Raw genomic sequence first — 21392 nt, 5'->3', positions numbered from 1 at the left:
TTTTACCTATTATATTCTTTTTCTGTCAATAAGGTTAGACTTATTTCTGACATTATGCTTTTTATTTACCATGTCTCCTCTCCAGTCTTATTGGACTGATCAAATTCTATTTGTTCTATCCACCTCTCACCCCTTGATCTGAAAGCTTACAATATCCTTACTTTAGTACTTACTTTTAATTCCTTCTCACCTTCTTCCCAACACTCTTCATCTTACCATTTAACAAAGACAAAAGTGAATCAATAACTGTGGTCTCATCTGAAGAGAGAAGTTTTCTTTTATTCTGTTTCATTTTCCCCTCAGCCACCCAAATTCCAAAACTGTTGGCATGGAAATTTAGTGTAACCTGTCATTTTATTATAAATGCTCTTTTTTTTAAGATTATATATTTATTTATTCATGATAGTCACAGAGAGGAGAGAGAGGCAGAGACACAGGCAGGCTCCACACCGGGAGCCCGACGTGGGATTTGATCCTGGGACTCCGGGATCGCTCCCTGGACCAAAGGCAGGCGCTAAATCGCTAAGCCACCCAGGGATCCCCTAAATACTCTTTTCTTTTAAACAGCTCATAGTTATTTAGGGGATCCCTGGCTGCCTCAGCGGTTCAGCGCCTGCCTTTGGCCCAGGGCGTGATCCCAGAGTCCCGGGATCGAGTCCCATGTCGGGCTCCTGGCGTGGAGCCTGCTTCTCCCTCCTTCTGTGTCTCTGCCTCTCTCTCTCTCTCTCTCTCTCATAAATAAATAAATAAATCTTAAAAAAAATAAATAGCTCGTAGTTATTTAGATTTACCATGTTTATTAATTTATTTGTCCAACATTATTTCTTGCATCGCATTATTTCTTCTGGCTTTTCTTTTTTCCCCATACTTAGTTAATTGTGATATATTTGTAATTGTGATAACTTTTTAGATGCTATTTTTAAGAGTCAGAAGAATAGTGGTTCTTGGCCAGGAACAGTTTTCTATGATATATGTGGAGGCATTTTAGTTTACCAAAATAACTGGAGGGAGTTATTGGTATTCAATGGGCAAGGGCCAGGGATGCTAAATATTCTGTAGTAATCAGTAAAACCTCACTCAAAATGTCAACTATGCCTGTATTGAAATAACTAAGTTTTCATATGCATGAAAATGCCTTTATTTTTCTTTCACTCTTGAAAGATAGAATAGCTAAATCTAGAATTACAGGTTCAGGGGATCCCTGGGGGGGAGCAGCGGTTTAGTGCCTGCCTTCGGCCAGGGGCGTGATCCTAGAGTCCCGGGATCGAGTCCCATGTTGGACTCCCCGCATGGAGCCTGCTTCTACTTCTGCCTGTGTCTCTGTGTCTCCCTCTGCCCCCCTCCCTCTCTGTCTCTCATAAATAAATAAATAAATAAATAAATAAATAAATAAATAAATAAATAAATAAATAAAATCTTAAAAAAAAAAAGAATTACAGGTTCAAAGTTTATTCCTCAGATCATTTATCTTCTTCTGCGTATAGTTGTTATTAAGAAACCTAATACTGAATGATCATTGCCTTTTCTACAGGTAAATTTTAGGATTTTTGCCTCTATTCTTGATATTCTTAAGTTCATTGTGATGTGTCCATATATTTTAGTTTTTAATTAAAAATGTTATAAATATTTATTTGTGTAGATGTATAAATCTTGCTTTCAAAGATCTTTCAATCCCAAGGTTTTGTGTTTTCAGTTTGAGAACATTCTATTCTGGCTACTAGCACTTCAAATATAGTCTCTTTAATTTTCTCCCTCTGGAAGTCTTATTAGATAGATGTTAGAGCTTCGTCAAGGTTCTCTATGTCTCATTTCTTTTTTCCTTTATAACCCATGGTGTCATATTCTAGGACATTTCCTTAAATCCATCTTCCAGTTCATTAATCAGCAATTCAGCTGAATCCCATCTGCTGTTATTCACATATACTTAGTTTAATATTCAACAAGTTTTCTTTTTTATAATTCATTGTATTTGATAATTTTTTAGTGGAGGCAAATCCTTCTTTTATTGCTCAAAAGAATAAAGTCTTTTTTAAATTCTTCTATTTTTTTCCACTTTCTCTAGTCTAAGTTACTCTTTTGTTGAATTTGTTGTCCCTGTTTTATGATGTTTACATTCTCCAGATTTTGATGATTTGTGATTGTGCACCATCTTCTGGCCTGAAAACGCCTCTCAAGCCAACAACCTTGGCCTTGCCTATCAGTGCTAAAGTTCTTAGGGATTGCCAGAAAGGGTTCCCATCTGTTTCTTTATTTAAAAAGTTACTCCTTTGGGCAGCCCGGGTGGCTAGCAGTTTAGTGCTGCCTTCAGCCAGGACCTGATCCTGGAGACCCAGGATCGAGTCCTGCGTTGGGCTCCCTGCATGGGGCCTGCTTCTCCCTCTGCCTGTGTCTCTGCCTCTCTCCCCCTCTGTCTCTCATTAATAAATAGAATCATAAAAAAAAAAAAAAGTTACTCCTTTCCCATTCCAGAGGTAATTCCCTTTCCTGTGTCAAAAAGAACTTTGCTAAAACTTCATGGATATCTAAAATTTGTTGTGGAGAGGCAAGACTTTAGCATTTGTTTACTTTAACATCTTGAAGTCATAAATCTATTTTTCAGAAAATTCCTGGTCTTTTCTTTGGCCATGTTTTTCTTTCAGAATTTGTAGAATCATTTCATCAAGTTAAAACAAGCCCCTTGGCAATCTGAATGAGATGTTTAATTTTACAGACTAATTCAGATAATAAATGAATGTTTTTAAATGCTGAGTCATCCCAGCCAAGAACATGACACATCTATTTAATTCAATATCCTTTTGTATCACTCAGCAGAGTTTTAAACTTTTATTCATTTGGGTCTTTCATATTTCTTGTACATTCACTTTTAGACATTTATGTTCTTTGCTTTTGACACTGGTATCTATTATCTCATTGTATTCCCAAGCTGGTTGTTATTTGTAAGTTGGAAATCAATTTTATTTGCCTATTAGTATTTAAAAAAATACATCATTTTATGATTACTATTTCTTTTTTAAAGATCTTATTTATTCATGAGAGACACACACACACACACAGAGAGAGAGAGAGAGAGAGAGAGGCAGAGACAGGCAGAGGGAGAAGCAGGCTCCATGTTGGGAGCCCGACGCGGGACTCGATCCCAGGACTCCAGCATCATGTCCTGGGCCAAAGGCAGGCGCTAAACTGCTGAGCCACCCAGGGACCCCCTGATCATTATTTCTAACAGTTTCTGGATTGATAATCTTGGGGTTTACCAAGCATATATTCATATAATCTAAAATACTAGAACTTTATCCCCTCTTTCCTAATAAAAAAGGCCTAATCAGGGATCCCTGGGTGGCGCAGCGGTTTGGCGCCTGCCTTTGGCCCAGGGCGCGGTCCTGGATATCCGGGATCGAATCCCACGTCAGGCTCTGAGCCTGCTTCTCCTTCTGCCTGTGTCTCTGCCTCTCTCTCTCTCACTGTGTGCCTATCATAAATAAATAAAAGTTAAAAAAAAATAAAAGTTTCTATTAAAAAAAAAAAAGAATTGAAAAAAAAAAAAGGCCTAATCAAAGGTAGTATAGTTCAATGGTTTAAAACGTGATTTGCCAAAATTTTTCTGTCACAAGCAAAGAGTAAATATTTTAGGTTTATAGGGCATACAAATCTGTGTCACAACTACTCAAATCCACGGTTGTAGCATGAAAACAGACACAGACAATACATAAGTGAATGAGCATGGCCCTGCTCCAGTCAATTTTAAAGGTTTGCAAACTCTTGGTTTAGAGCCGAAGTTGTATACTTATAAATATAAATGTAGTCATTCTGCCTAAGTTCAAATCTAATGTTCAGCATTTATTGGTTGTCTAACCTCAGGAAGTTTCTTAAACTCTTGCTGCCTCAGTTTAGGCATGTCTACAACTTTGTAGAGGCATGATAATAGTTTCTACATTTGTGGCACCTATTTGTGATACTACCATAATCTGTGGTAATGACATAATAATCTTCAATAACCAAAATAGTACTAAGCATGAAATAAATGATCTGTCATTATTAGCTACTTTTATTATTATTTGTATCTCTTGTTTTCTCCTTTTGCATAACTGAATTACCTTCCTAAAACAATGTTAAGACAAAAAGAGAGCTTATAATAAGCACTTTTGCCATCTTCTTGGCATCAATGCAAATGCCTCTATTGTTGCTCTGTTAAGCATACATGATTTGTTTTGGTTTCAGTTATATGTTTATGAAATTAAGGAACTATTCATCTAATCAAATTATACTAAGGCTATAAAAATTGGAATTTGATTTGAACTTTTACAAAAACACCATTTTGGCATCTATTATAATGGCAAACCCCCTTTAAAAAAATTCCTTGATCTGTTTATAAAATGCACTTCCCTAAAATAAATAAATAAATAAATAAATAAATAAATAAATAAATAAAATACACTTCCCTAATATTGACCATGTTTTTTGCAGTTGACATGAATACCATATAATCTCCACATATTATTTAATTTGCTGATAACATTCATTTCCCTGATACTTCATTAAGGATCTGGGATTTTTTAAATTTATATTTCTAATTGAGATTGATTTATAAAGTTTGTTAGATAATTTCTTTTAACTGGGTTTCAGAATCAGTTATGTTTGCTTTATAAAGAAGAACTGAAAGGTTTCTCCTTTTTTGATATACTCTGAACTATTTAAATTGTATTAGTGTAATTTATTTCCTAGAAATTTAAAAGTAGTAACCTGTTCAACTCTCTGAGCCTAGGACTTTTTTTTTGGATATTAGTTTTCTGACAATTTTTCTTAAAACAGAAATCACAACATAAAAATTAAAAATAACAAAAAATAGCACAAAGGAAAACATACTAGAAATAGCATCTTCAACACATAGAACAATAAAAAGCTAAAAGGTCCAATATACAAAAAGGTCTTATAAATCATTAAGAAACATGTGGGCCACCAAGTAAAAATAATGGCAAAGGTCACAGGCAATTAATAGACAAAGAAATATAAACACCTAACAAAAATGTGGAAGGCTAATCAATTAAGTATTAAAAATCATGCAAACTAAAATGAAGTATCACTGTTTACACGTCAGATTGGAGAATTTAGAACATCAAAAAAAGCCAGTGATATCACAGCATAGGTCTTCTCAAATAGTGAGGGAGGTAGTAACAGGTAAAACAAAATTTTTCAGAAGACAGTTTAGCAGTACCTATCTCAATTCTAAATAAACATATCTGAGTCAGCAACTCTACTTTAGGAATATGTTCCATGGAAAACCTACTCATGTTTCCAAAGATGTTCACCATAGCATTTTTGTAATACTAAAAAACTGAAAACAGTCTAGCTGTTTTTCAATAAAATATTAGGTTAAGCAATGATAACACATCCATTACAGTGGAATACTATGCATCCATTATAAAGAGAACTATAATAATACATACTGGCAGTGTAGTGTCTGAAAAACACGGATCAGTTAAAAAAGCAATTGCAATACAGTATATAGCATTTAACCCCATTTAAAAACAAAGGAAAACAAGAAAAATGCTAACACATGGAAGAAATTCATATATAACATGAATATATAACATATATAGCATATATAACAACCTGTTATGGATTAGGAAAAAAAAGACTTTTCACTTTCTAAATTACCTATTAAAAAATAAAACAGGAACCTTCTGTGATCAGAATTTTATTTTTTTAAAGATTTTATTTATTTATTCATGAGAGACACACAGAGAGAGGCAGAGACACAGGCAGAGGGAGTAGCAGGCTCCATGCAGGGAGCCTGACTTGGGACTTGATCCCAGGTCTCCAGGATCAGGCCCTAGGCCAAAGGTGGCACTAAACTACTAAGCCAGCTGGGCTGCCCTATGATCAGAATTTTATTTTATTATTTTATTTGTAAAGATTTATTTATTTATGAGAGAGAGAGAGAGAGAGGGAGGGAGGGGTGGGGGGCAGAGACACAGGCAGAGGGAGAAGCAGGCTCCATGCCGGGAGCCCGACGCGGGGACTCAACCCCGGGACTCTAGATCGTGCCCTGGGCCAAATGCAGGCGCTAAACCGCTGAGCCACCCAGGGATCCCCATGATCAGAATTTTAAATAAAAATACATTTTGGTAACTATCCTGAGGTACAATGGAACTAATGTTCTTCAAATTCAGGCAAAATTACTTGCTATTTTCAATCCTGGACATACTCCATGGCTCTGGCAAAAGCAACTGCCTTTTAACTGGATTTCCTAACTCCAACCAATCCTCAACCTAATATCAGAATAACTTTCATAAAATACTAACACATTCCTTGTTCCTAAAATTGTTTCATAGCTTTCAGATAAAATTCATATTTTCTAGCATGAATTATACAGATTATTATCTAGCCACGGCCAAATGACTCATTTTCTACTCTAATACTATATGATCTGGTTATATAACTTACAATTGCCTGAATAAAATATGCTCACTTACTCTCCTCTGTCTGCAGAGGCACCTCCCTCTATATTGAATATTCTCTTCTATCATCTTCATTTTACTAATTACTACTTATTTTTCAAGTCTCAATTCTAAAGATAAAACTATAGGAATGTTTCACTTGACATCTTCCTTCATCTCTGTTAAATTCTCCCCTAATTTCTATTTCTAGAGAGACCCTCTACTACCTCTGGCCCTAATACCTTGTAAATGTCTATAGTCTTATAATGTCTTCTACTATTTTGTCAAATTCTTGAGGCAGGAAACGAATCTGTTACCTTATATCTCCTAGTGCTTAGCATATACTGTTTAACTAAACCCAGTTGAATATACTAGATTATTTTTTCCTTCATCTACCAAAGTTCCTCAAGAAATTAAATTTACCTTTATTATATCCCCCATAATTACAATTATTTTTCTGGATGGTACAAAGCCTTTTATCTTTTAATTATTTCATTTCAATAAAACTTCCACTAGAGGGCATACAAGGAAAAGTAGAAACAAAACTTTCAATCTGACTGAGGAAAAAAAATGTACCCTCATAATGATAAATTTATTACTTCTCTGACCAAGGGCAAAATGGCTGGTGAGTCTGCATGTCACACTTTTATCATATAGTTCAGTATTATCTACTGTTTTTACTCTGCTTTAAAAAACAATCAAATTTTAGCTGGTGAGATTAATGAAATAATTATGAAAAAGAAGACTCTGACAATGATACAATTCTATGAATTGGACATCCATTTCCAGCTATCAGAATAGTTTTATTATATTAACCTTCCCACTAACAAAGGCTGTAAAAGCTAACACAATACAAAATATTTTTGAAGGCCTTGTAGAAAACTAATGCAGCCAGAATATGAGAAGCCAGTATCTTGGGGAGAAAGGCATTTGTTGAACTGAGTACTAAATGCCCTATCACTTTTTCTCTTGAGGCATTTACCAATTCCTGGGTAGCATAAGCAGAAAGTTGTACCTCTAGACCTTCTTGTGGAGGATAAAGACAAAAATTGGAGTTCAAGGGAACCAACCAAATACTTTAAGGATTAAGAGTCCAGAAAAAAGTGAGGAGCAGAAAGTAAAAGGGACCATGCAGAGAAGTGATCTGGTCTTTTATTTTCAGGGCATATACAGATTCCTAAGATACATAAAATATGTATGGAGAGGTAAGAGGAAGACCATAAAACAGCTGCTAAGAGACTGAAAAGAAGAGCTTTTAGCATTCCCATAAAACTGAGGAGACAAAATTTATCATTCATGATCCTTAAAAGGTAAGTGGCTTAGGTAAAATCCCAACTTTGAGTTGAGATCGCTGAAGGGCTATAAGGGAAATACAGATGAATCCTGAAACCCAACCTTGAGCCATCATAATCACTGATTAGATCAAGGTTTAACTTCCAGTCCGAAGAAAATATTTACTGGAAGCAAACAGACCTATATAAATGTTTATACATACTATCTAACATTCAATCAAAAATTACTAGGCATTCTAGAAGACAAACCAAGTGACCATAAGAGAAAGAGACAATTTAAAAAAGACTTATAGATGTTACTAGAAACATACTTTAAAATAAGTGACTAATACGCTTCAGAAAATAGAAGACAAAGAAAAAATTTAATTACAAACCTGAATTTTAGGGAATAAAAAAGAGTTAAGCAGAAATTCTAAAACTGAAAAATAGGATTACTGAAATTAAGTTAATAGATTATTTTAATAGCACATTAACTGCAGCAGCAGTTTAGTAACCTGAAGGTTAGGAGGAGGCCAGGAGAAAATACCCAGAGTGAAATATGGAGAGGAAAAACAATGGAAAATAAAAAAAAATAGTTAAGAGACATATGTGATATGGATATAATGGTCTAAATCTCAGGTGCGGGGCGGGGAGGGGAGAGAGAGAACATGAATGAATGAGGCAAAAGCAATTATCTGAAGATATATTGGCTGAAAAACTTCCCAGACTCACAAAATATATCAAACAACAGAATAGAAAAGTTCTATAAACCCCAAGCTGAACAAATTCAAAGAAAGATATACTTAGGAATATTACAGCAAAGTTGCTCAAAATAAAAAACAAACAGGGATCTCTGGGTGGCTTAGCGGTTCTTAGCGGTTGAGCACCTCACATTGGCTCGGGGCGTGATCTTGGAGTCCCGGGATAGAGTCCCACGTCAGGCTCCCTGCATGGAGCCTGCTTCTCCCTCTGCCTGTGTCTCTGCCTCTCTCTCTGTCTCTCATGAATGAACAAATAAATAAAATCCTTTAAAAAATACAAAAAAACCTCAGAAAATCATAAAACCCACCAAAGGATAAAATACAGTATCTTCAACAAGAAGACTAACAGCTTTTCTATAGAAACAAAGGAAGCAGGAGACAGCAAAATGTAGCTTTAAAATACCAAAAGTAAATAACATCTAACCTAGAAGCCTGTGCTCAATTAAAATGACTTTCAAAATTAAAGTAAAATAAAAAGGTTTCCAAACAAAAACAGACTTTGTCACCAGCAAATACAGTGAAGAAAGGTTTCAGAAGACAAATGATCCCTGATTGAAACATGAAACTATAGGATGGAATTAAGAATACCAGAGAGAGTAAAAAAAAAAAAAAAAAAAAAAAAAAGAATACCAGAGAGAGGGACACCTGACCTGGGATGGCTCAGCGGTTGGGCATCAGGGCGTGATTCTGGGGTTTGGGATCGAGTCCTGCATCAGGCTCCCCACAGGGAGCCTGCTTTTCCCTCTGTCTATGTCTCTGCCTCTCTCTGTGTCTCTTATGAATAGATAAGTAAAATCTATCTATCTATCTATCTATCTATCTATCTATCTATCTATCTAATCTATCTATCTATCTAGAATACCAGAGATAATACGTTAGATCTAAATAAGAATTCATAACAACATAATTGACGGCAATAATAAAATGATGATAATTATATGCTGTGAGGCTTAAAACACATAGAGATTTAAAATATATGACACCACCACCACAAAGGTAGGAGTGGGATGAGCAAATGGAGTTAAAATATTCTGATTCCTGACATTGTCCAGGAATTGGTAAAAGTATTCGTATATAATGGACTCATAAGTAAAAAGTACATGCTAACAATGTCTGTGGAGTAGCCACTCAAAGAACAACAGAAGAATGAATAACTAGCAAGATAGGAAACTGAATAAGAAAAGATAAAAATCTAAAAGCAATCTTGAGGAAAAAGAACACCAACGAAATGAAACATACATCAGTAAGTACCCTAAATGCCAGTGAACTAAATATTCCTATTAAAAGGAAACTATTGTTAATCAATCTGGATTTTTATTTATTTTAAAACATTAAAAAATTTATTTATTTATGATAGTCACAGAGAGAGAGAGAGAGAGGCAGAGACACAGGCAGAAGGAGAAGCAGGCTCAGAGCCTGACGTGGGATTCGATCCCGGATATCCAGGACCGCGCCCTGGGCCAAAGGCAGGCGCCAAACCGCTGCGCCACCCAGGGATCCCTCAATCTGGATTTAAAAAAAAGAATTGTCTGTTGCTAACTGTAAATAAAAGCACACACAAAGGCTGAAAGTAAAATGACGGAAAAAGATACTATACAAACACTAAAAGAAAGCTGAAACCACTCTACTAATAATCTTACATAAAGTATATTATAATAAAGGAGCATTACTAAACATGCAGAGGAATATACTTCATAAAAGGTTAATGTATCAGGAACACAGTGACCTTAAAACATAAGCAAAAGCTGATCAAGATAGAAATCATAGTAACTGACAGAACAAGTGAGCAAAAAACCTGTAGTCATTGAGTAGGTTTGAGTAACAGAACAAATAAATGTTGCCTAATTAATATACATGCACCATTATACCCACATATTGCCAAATTATTAGAAGTGAACATGAACATCAAAAACTGACCACACTCTGGGCCATAAAGAAAATATCAACAAACTGTAAAGATATGAAATCACACAAAATTGTGTTCTCTGACCACAGTGAAATTAAGACAGATCATTAACAAAAATAAAACTAAGAGATTAAAAAAAACCTGTGATATATTCAAACACTGGACTATTTATCAGCAATAAAAAGTAAACTACTGATATATAAAACATAGATATACCTCAAAAATCTTATGCTGAGTGAAGAATTCAGATACTAAGAGTATATACTGTATGATGCACTAAACAGAACACTAATCAGGGAAGAAAAAAAATAACAGTGGTTGCCTCTACGGTTCAGAGGATTGTCTTGGAAGGGACCTAAGGAACACCCCAGAATAATGGAAAAATGTTCTGTATTTTGAAAGGGATGTGAGCTGTGTGGGTATATTTATTTGTCATTCTCCAAATTGTACACTTAAGATCTGTACATTTCACTTTGTAAATCAGATTTCAATGAAAAAGTAGAATAAAAAATAGACCAAATGATGTGAGTTTTATAGATATATGGATGGATTACTATATCTAAGTACATGTGGATGATAATCAATCAATCCAACTTGGGCAGGACAAAAATACATAGAAATTATAAGACTTGTTACCTCTGGGGAAGAAAGAAGTGAAATGAATATGATTGGGGAGGATGCACAGCAGCCTTTAATCATAGCTTATTATTTTAAACATGTTTAAAGCAAAATTAGAATCATGAGGCAAAACATGGCTTTCCAAAGACTATATGAGTCACAGCTTTGTTATGTAGAAGTTTTATGTTTTTCTTAATTTTTAGTAAGTCGTAATGGCTTTAATAAGGGCCAATGAATATTAAAAATCAGTATCTTGACTAGATCCAGTAAATTCTTGACCAAGTAAAGGTCCTAATTAGTGTACAGTTCTACAAAGACATACTAACAGGAGATATTAAACTTTCCCAACAAAAATAGATCCACTTGTATATAGGTATTCATGAAGTTGCCATAACACTGGAAAGTGGGAAAAATTTTCAAAAGGAAATATAATTGTAGCAGTATGCTTCTTATTGACTAAAATACCATCTGTATGTGTACAAGATAAGCATAATGGAGAAATAAATCAATTCTTTTAGTCTTATGCTTCATTATATCAATTCATCCTTTTTCTTCAGCACAGACCATTAATATGTAGGAAGTAACCTATTCTGGTGGGAATCACTAAAATAGTGTATTTAAGTAACAAAAAAAACCCTTTCATTTTTGAAAGCTATGAAATCATGAGAGAAAGCTTAAAATGCTATTTTTACACTGTTCACTTCTTCCAGGACTTCTAATATTGGCGGACAACCTGAATACAAAACATATAAACCAAGACAACTATGAAATAAGTAACAAACCATATTTCATTTGATATATGACACCATCAATTTTAAGAGGCACACCAATTTCAGAGATATGTGAAAAAAAGTATCAGAATACATGAAATATGATTGGTTTTTATTTCAAATTAGTTTTTTTTTGTGTGTGTGAAAATGCATATGGTGACCTAAGCTTAATCAAAACTCAGAAAGAGACTTAAGAAGATGGGATTATAATTTCTAATTACAAAAAATTTGGAACAATTATACTCAAAAATTGGGTAATCCTTTTGAGGAGTGTTAGACAAACTACAGCTTCACTTAAAAAGAAAATCATTCCTTCAGCAGTTAGAACAGTTTAAAGACTAATCGCTGAAGTCAGAGTGTATCTAACTTTCCATTTAGCCAACATCCTGTATCATTGCTTTCTTTGCTAAGCTACTAGAAAGGGTGATTCACATCCATTCTTTCCATGTCCCCAACTCTCATTTACTCCGAATCCACCAAAATAATAATCCAGATATTTGCCATACTGAAATATTTAACTAATTTTTAAAGTTCAGTTAAAAGAATATCCTTATACATTTATGTACATTTTATTAAAGTGATAAAAATGTTTAAGTAAAAATAGTATATATACTTATTAGTTTAACTTTATAGATCAGTCAAAAATACGCATTTCAGAAATTGTGCTCTTATAATAAAGCACAGGAAATATTATCAATTTAAGTAAATGTGACATTTGGTAAGCATTTACTACGAAATGGCAGCATGTTAAACACTTTCATATTCATTATCTTGTTTTAATTCTCACAGCTACCCTGCTAGCTAGTTAGGTATCACATCTATAAATCACTGAATAAAATTAGCCTTAAATATTTCAAAAATACTTGATGACTATATTAGCTTGGACAAATTGGTGAGACAGTATCCGGACTTAGACCTTCAGCCTCTAAGTCATGTTTCATGTCTTCTATGGCATAAGTGGATTGACATATTATTACTTCACAAATAATGTTTCAGTTAAGTTTTGCAAATAAAACAAATGATCATTCTATCAAAGTCAGTAAGAACTTAATACCAAATGAAAGAACTGTGAAGGAATAAAAAAATACGTAGCCCTAGGGTAGTTAGGGTTCACAGGGAAATCAAGAGAACATGAAAGGACAACATATGAGATGTATAAAATGCGAACAAGATAGTCACCCATCCAAAATCATAGCTTATGAACAGAAGTACCCTTGTGGGCTTAATAACAAAAGAAAGCATCATACACTATTAACCTGGCACTTGAAGACACAATTTGAATGCAGTGAGGTAAGATGATGATATTCCACATTGAAGAGTAACAAAAGCAAAAAACATAGAGGCAGGAATGATTATGTATCTGAGGAACACTGCTGAAATGAAATGAAAAAGAAGTTAGACTTTCAGGAGTAGTGAAAAGTAATTAAGGTGGGATCAAATTACAGAGGGTTTGGCCTTTATCTAATAGACAAAAAGGAAGTGTGTTCTACAGTAACAGCACACAAGACTGAATAAAGAACAGACTTAGTGTAGTCAAAAATATCAATTAGGAGGCAATTAAAGTAGCCCTTAAGGTAGGATTAGAGATCAAAACTGCAATGAATTTAAGAGACAATATAAAGAACAAATTAGGGACAAATTATATATAAAAGTGCATGAAAAGTCTGAGCTAAGTATCAATTTTTCTTGCTACAAATTTATGCTCAAAATTCAAAATTAATAATTGCTTTAAGCATACAGTTAAAAGGAAATACAATTGTGGCCCTGAAGAAAATACATTTACATTTCAGGTGACATGGTAAATCATCAGACTGTCCACCCAATGTTGCTGATTCTCCTGTGCCACAGTAGATTATACTTCCTCCCTCCTCTGAAGCTAGATATGACCATGTGACCACAATTAAATAAAAGAAATGGCACAGGTCTCTTCGAAGTGGAAGCTGTAATAACTAACACACAACTTACCACTGGTCTTAGACCCCAATAAAACAAAGTCAAGTCAGAATTTGGAAGTTATTTTTATATATTTGTTTTAAAGTCTTGGTTTCTGTACATGTGTTTTCAGAGATCAGTGTCAAGGGCTTTCATCAAGTAGTTTTCACCTCTACCCTCTCCATTTCATGCTTTCAAAAGGACCAAAGAGATTTCCAGGTTTATGAATAGTAATATTAATGCCATGCCCTATGTATGCAAGGTAACACTAAGGTATTTGTCAATGTTCACATACATGTAAAACTGCTAACAACGGTAATTTCAGCTCCTGTATTCAGATAAAGAAAGAACAGGTAAATAAAAAGATGGGCAAAGAATATCGATAGGCAATTTATAAAGATATATAGGAAAAAGCCCCCAACAAAATAACAATTTCTAGTTTTCTAAATAAGCTGTTTTTAAAATTATTTCTGAAAATATTGTGACTTCAGTCTGTTTTCAGAGCAAAGATATGTCACATATTTACTTACAACTAGAAAACAAGTTAATCTTGTAATCCAAAATTACACCTCAATTTACCAAATGCTCCAGTGACATTTACAACTAAATTTATACTCAGGGAAAGTAAGTAACATTTTTCCCAGAGTATTTTCTGTCTATTAAAACAGGCAATAACATTCAACAAGTTAACAGTCACACAATGATTACGTCAAAACCTTAGATATCAGTTACTATGTGCTATCTTATCAACAGTAATAAAAACATCTATTGAAACTAAAATGCCACATCATTTTATAAAACCTTTATCTCATGTCTGAGCAATCCGAATACAATAAATTTCTCTGCCAGGAAAATTGCCTTCTAAATGTAAAAAAATATATATATTTTTTAATATAAGAAATGTTTCAAAAAATGGTTTCAGAAAATTTGATGAACCCATACCATTCCCGAAAACAGAAATTATAATTATATATACTTTCTGGAAACTTATTATTACTCTAACAATAAAAATCTCAACTCCAAATTTAAGGCTAGATTGAAGAAGTTTTCAAATTTTATTATATATCCAATCATCTATTACAGACCTTTTAGACTTTAATAATTTATAATGTCATTGGTTACTACATTATCAATATAAAAAGAAAAGTAAGGAACGGTAAGTCTATACCATGGCACAACTGCCAAGCTGCAAGTAATTAGACAGCAGGCCACCTTTTTTTCAGGGCTAAATATGACTAAGCTACACTAAAGTGATAATATTTTTGTGTTCACATACTCTCCTTTGACATCTATAGACTTTTAAAATCAAAACATTCAACTATCTACAATAATTTAGGAAAAAAGAAATCCCAAGATATAAGGCAGTTAACACAGACATGTTTTGCAACAATTAGAAAAGACCATGTTGTTTAAACTGGTCATGTTGAAAAATTCTAAATATAGATAGACAAGATGGGAAACATAAATACATTCCAATGGTGGGTTCTGTTTGGATTAACTGTTGTAAATTCCTTTATCAAACCTGTGCTACAGTCAAAGTTTTAAATACTTGGGGGACGCCTGGGTGGCTTAGCAGTTGAGCATCTGCCTTCTGTTCAGGGCATGATCCCGGAGTCTGGGGATCGAGTCCCACATCAGGCTCCTTGTAGAGAGCCTGCTTCTCCCTCTGCCTGTGTCTCTGCCTCTCTCTGTGTGTCTCTCATGAGCAAATAAAATCTTTAAAAAATAAAAATAAAAAAATAAATACATACATACAAACATACATACTTGGGAGCCACTTTTCTGTTCTGTAAAAACTATTATCTACCAAAGAGTTGTAAGGATTATATTAGAGAATATATTTAAGAGCAATCAACACACTGCCTGGTACAGTTTCATTTAAAAACATGCTAAAGAACTAACACCCCAAACAAATTCTAAAGCCAAAAAAAAAAAAAAAAAGCCAAAAACAAAACCCAAACCAGTATTAAATTTCCATATTTTGCTAGACACAGTACACTGTGCTAAGACTTGTCAGTAGCAAGGTCCAAAAGAAACATAAGATGTGATTTGTTATTAACTTTGAAATGGCTTTCAAGTTGTCATTTTTTTGACCATTTGTCTCATAGGAGGAAAAATAGAATTTTAAAAATTAAGAAAAAGTAATTTTAAAAAATCAAGATAGGTCTATACGTAGTAATATAGAAAGTTGATCATTAAATATTAAATTAGTTCTATTTTAAACATGATAAGCGTCTGCATGGAATACAAGGAATTAAAGAATTTTAAAAATTAAGAAAAAGTAATTTTAAAAAATCAAGATAGGTCTATACGTAGTAATATAGAAAGTTGATCATTAAATATTAAATTAGTTCTATTTTAAACATGATAAGCGTCTGCATGGAATACAAGGAATTAAAGAGCTAACAGAAAACCTGTAAGTAAAAAAACAAAACATTTAGAAGATGCAGATTTCTACTTCCAATTAATGCCAAGCTAATGTGTACCAGAACTGTGAAGGCATCAAAACAGCTAAATGAAATTTTAATTTCTTAAAAACTGAAGGACTAATAATATATTGAAGAACTACTAAGCCAAAATCTAGATGGCAAAAACCCAGAGGTAAATCAACTTAGCATTTGTGGTTGCTTTTGTCTGCAGGGCATTTGCCAGTCCAGAAGAACCCAATCGGAAAATGAGCTGTGGCGTTGGAGGTAGTGAACATGAAGAGGAAGAAAATCAAAGTTCTGGGCCTACACGAAGTAGAAAGTTTACTAAACCACACCCGACACACATTAAGCTGAGGCTCTAAGGGCTACACCTTCAAGGTAAGGATGAGCCAGAAATAAACTAGTATCCTTAGTATACATCACCAAATGATCCAGGGGACTTCAAACCCTGAACTTTAGTTAGGTTACATGAGTCCTGGACTGATGGTGCCCAGGGCACCTTTTGAAACACATAAATTCCTACCTGGTGGCCTCATATTGTTCCTACAAGTTTTAGAATATAATGACTAGCACCTAGTCATGAATCAGAAGCATGAAAAGCTATTGCTAACAGAAAGGATCAAGGGTCTTGGTGGATACCAAGACTTCAAATATTGTAATTATTTCATGTAGACTACAGTTGACCCTTCAACAACATGGACTTGAATTGCATGGGTCCACTTAGGCACAGATTTTTTTTTCAATAAATACAGGGGTGTCTGGGTGGCTCAGTTGGTTAAACATCCAACTCTTGATTTCGGCTCAGGTCATCATGATGTCAGGTTGTGGGACTGAGCTCTGGACATAGGGCTCAACACTCAGTGTGAAGTCTGCTGGAGATTCTTTCTCTCCCTCTCTCTGTGTTCCCCCCTCACTCTCTCTCTCTCAATATAGAAGTCAACAAAATTTTAAAAAAAAATACAGTACAGTATTATAAATATATTTTCTCTTATGATTTTCTCAACATTTTTTCTCTAGCTTACATCATTGTAAGAATACAGTATATAATACATATAACACACAAGTTAGTTGACTGTTCATGTTATTGGTAAGGTTTCTGCTCAACAGAAGGCTAGCAGTAAAGTTTTGGGGGAATCAAAAGTTACATGCAGATTTTCACCTTACAGGGGGTTGGTGTTCCCAATCCCTGCATTTGTTCAAGGGTCAATTGCATACATTTGTCATATTAAAGAAGTTCTAATTTAGAGCTTGAAAGTGTTTTCAGGGAACAAAGAGCTGTAAAAAAAGTGACACTGTCAGGGTGCCTGGGTGGCACAGTCAGTTGACTGTTCTATTCTTGGTTTTGGTTCAGGTACAGATGTCAGAGTCCTGGGATCAAGCCCCATGTCCAGCACCACACCCAGTGTGGAGTGTGCTTGGGATTCTCTCTGCCCCTCCCCCTGCATGCCCACACAGTGTTTGCTCTCTCAAATAAATAAATAAATCTTAAAAAAAAAAAGTGACACTGACAGTTAAAAAAAAATCAAACAGAATTTCTAGAAAGAAAGTAACTGAAATTATTATCTGAACTGTTGAGCTTAACAATAAATTAGAAGCAATAAATTAGAAGTGAGATTCAATGATGGAGAAGGTGAACTGAAAATTCTTATTCAGAATGTGACTCAGTGAAACAAAGACAAGAGGGAAAAAAGAGAGAACTGAGGTCTAACAGATATACAATTAGAGAGGAAAGAGGAAAGAACAGGGTAGAGATAATATTTGAAAATGAATGAGACTTTTCCAGAACTGAGGTATTAATCTAAACTTTAAAAAATGCTGGTCATACTGGGGCTTGGTGTGGGACATAAAGACACCTTAATGATTCCATGTTAAAGTGATGGATTTTTTTTTCATTAACCAATTTCAAGATGAAGCATAAGAAATGTCAGAAATGTTGGAAGAAGCTAAGAAAATTTCTCAGAGACACCTAGGAATCAAATGGTATTTGCAGATTTTAAAGTCTACTTACATACATTATTTGAAAGCAACATAAAATTTCAAAGCAGATGAGAGTTGCTCTTTCAAGTAATCTTTATCTAATACATTTGAATATTAATATATGTTCACCATAATAATGAACTAAAATGGCTAAAGTAGAAGAAAAGTTAAAAATAATATAGAGCATTTAGTGATATTGGTCTTCAACACACATATGCAAACAGCTTGCTTTATCAAAACAAACAGCAACAAACACCAAATGTGATTTCTCAAAAAACAATTCAGTAGGTAAAACAAAGCAGCAGATAGTCCACAGGTAACTGAGGAACAGATGTAAGCTGCTGGTCTCTAGCTTACCTGGGATCTCAGGCTAGTAAAGTGAGCAATGCTCAAAAAGACTGAAACTTCAGATGCTTGGGGCAGAACTTTACATTAGAAAAACATACTAAATTATACACTGAAAATGGTTAAAATGACAAGTTTTATGTTATGTATACTTTACATTTTTCTACCATAAAAAATTTTTCAAAAACGAAAAGGAAAAAAGGGAGGGAATAAGGATTGAAACTAAATTCCTAATATTTTAATAGGTTTTGATTTTTATCACTAATGAATTATCCATAAAATTCCCACCAAGTCTTAACTGCACTCTCCTGTGTCCTGAGATTTTTTTTCATTGCCACCACACTATCCCCATCTGTCCACTAATGCTATTCCTTCTTATAAAATCTGCAGCTGAAAAGCAGTATTTCCCATGACTTATTCTTTTCAGCTCTATCAAGATCCTCATTTTCTGCAAGAAAAGAGTTCAATTATTGCACTACTTTATGCTATGAGCTTAAAATAAAATAAAGTAAAAAAATTAAATCACATCTAAAAATGAATAATTTTTCAGGTATTTCTCACATTTGTTAATTAGATGCAAATTGTTCTTTTCTTCAACCATGCTGTAAAATTCTCTATTTTAGTTGAGAGCATTTCAATTCAAATTTCATGTTCTTTCAGATTCATCAGCTTTTCTGGGATTTTCAGTTTTGAAACTGTGGCTGCCTCATAGTTTTAGCTTGAGGTGCTAAGCTATTGTTATTTTAGTGCAAATGGATTTTTTTTCCCCTCAAATATACCTTGTATATACAAAAGGTACTTTCTAGTTCTTATGGAAGTAGAATAATCTAGAACCCATGACAATGACTTGCTTGACTTCTCCTTTGTGTGTTTACAAGATAATAAGTCATTGGAAGGGTAAAGATTTTGCTCTCTATAATACAGTGCAGAAGCAGTAGAAAAAAAATGAAGAGTACCAGCAAAAAGAAGTTCCCGTTGAACCCAGAATGGCAAATTATTTCATAAGCCACTTCTGAGGGTAAAAATTAAAATTGTAGGACTCATCAAGGCTTACTTCAGCTAGGTGTCTTGGAGTTCCCAATTCCTAAGTACAGTCAAATCCAAAGTAAAGCCTAACTAGGGATTATACCATATATGACAGAATAAAAGTTCCTGTGAATTGATTTGTTAAAAATCTGAAGGTAGTTTTCCAGATCTTTAAAAAAAAAAACCTGGTTGTTAAATACTGATTAACCACTCTATAAGCCTTGCCTTTTCTCACACTAGTTTCTCAACCAGAGCACTATGATATTTTGGGATGGGTACTTCTTTGTTTTGAGAGGCTATCCTACCTACTGTGGATGTTTAGCAGCATCCATTATGCCAGTAGCATACTCTAAGCCAGGGGAATCTCCTGGACGTGACAATCAAAAATATTTCCAGACATTACAACGTGTCCACTGGGAGACAAGATAGACACCTGCTGTCTAGGTGTCATAGAAATTAAACTCAATTAGGAGAAAAAAAAACCCTTCTAAAGTCAAGTATAGTTATTTCTATATATCAGGCACTAGATCATTATTATTTTAATGAATTATGCGTAATAATTCTATTCATGCTAGACATATTTCTGTTGGATAGTCTATTTCCTACTCTATTCATTTTGAAAATCAAATGAAACAGAGGTTAAATAAAACAGAAGACAGAGGGAGATGAGGAAAGACTTCAGAAAATTTAAGCTGATTCATTTTTTAAATTACTGACATTTCAACAGATCCAAGATACAGTTACTGCATGTTTTCAACACATCTAGATGCTATCACCTACATGATATAACATAAGTGGAAAAGTCTTAGGAAAATGAAAATATTTCAATATATCATTTTGGAATTCTTAATATTTGCATAGAACTATTTAGCAGGTAAGTGTTATACAAAAAGAACACTAAGAGGTTTTACTATTATAGCTTAATCACGGTTTTAAGTGTATGATTCATGAAAAATGATAGTTTATTACCTTCCTTTCCCCCTCATTTCAAATTCTTAAAACATTTCCCTAAAAATTAAAAGTTGAAAGACTACTTTCATGATATGCCCTTTCTTTTGATAATTTTATAAAACTGGAACCATGACCTTGTGACTTATTACCATTCCTCAACTTTATGGCCAAGTAAACACACACTGTGTATGATTTTTAAAAAATGATGCTATCAAATGTTTAGCAGGCTGATAACGAAAAATATCCATAGTTTTTAATAGATAAGGCTCTTACCTACAAGGAACATTTGGATCAGCATTTCTTGAAAGTAGTAGCTCTACACACTTTAAGATCTGTTCCTCTGAGCCACATGCAGAACACGCAGTTATCAAAATAGTTTGCTTATCTGTAGTGAAAAGAAAAGTGAGGAAATGCCCCCACACATCAAGAAATGTCTCTGACTTCTTTTATCATTCAAAAGATTCTAAATATTTACTGTACTCTTTAAAATTTTATAACCTATTCCCAAAGCTCTTACTCTCAGTAGATAACTGTTTTCTTTCACCAAAAAATGAGTTTAGGAATAAACTGCCTTAATCTCCAAAATATAGCTACATTTCTTAATTTCCCTTCCTTATTCCTTTTTTCCTTTTAAGAAAACAGGAGAGTGGTAAGAACATGGATGCTATATAAAGATACTGCTTGGAGTCGAACAGTTTTTGGTTGATTAAAATTTGCATTGCTGAACTTGTAGTTGAAAGTCAATACCCGATATTCTCTGATTTCACTTCTTTATTTCTCATTCATTTTACAGCTCAATGAAATCTGGCTTTTATCCAAACCATCCTACTGCAAATGACCTAACTGCCATATCCATTGGTTTCTTTTTGGTCCTTTTCTACTGGGATCTCTCTGAATTTCCTGTTTCCTAAAAACTTCTCTTGACCCCTATGGCACACAGAGATCACAGACCAAAAAAATAAAAACACTTTT

The 21392-nt window shown here is 34.0% G+C and overlaps 1 protein-coding gene across 1 annotated transcript in view; it reads right to left on the bottom strand.

Moving 5' to 3' along the window:
* The window catches only part of ASZ1 (ankyrin repeat, SAM and basic leucine zipper domain containing 1), a 52181-nt gene that overhangs the window by 26067 nt on the left and 4722 nt on the right, over positions 1–21392 (bottom strand). The window contains exon 4 of the mRNA XM_072783318.1: positions 20694–20805. Within this exon, the coding sequence (XP_072639419.1) occupies positions 20694–20805 (112 nt within the window). The remainder of the gene's footprint in view (positions 1–20693; positions 20806–21392) is intronic.

This window comes from Canis lupus, chromosome 18 (assembly GCF_048164855.1).
Source record: "Canis lupus baileyi chromosome 18, mCanLup2.hap1, whole genome shotgun sequence".
In the NCBI taxonomy this organism is placed as follows: Eukaryota; Metazoa; Chordata; class Mammalia; order Carnivora; family Canidae; genus Canis; species Canis lupus.
This window is presented reverse-complemented; position numbering and strand designations above follow the sequence as displayed.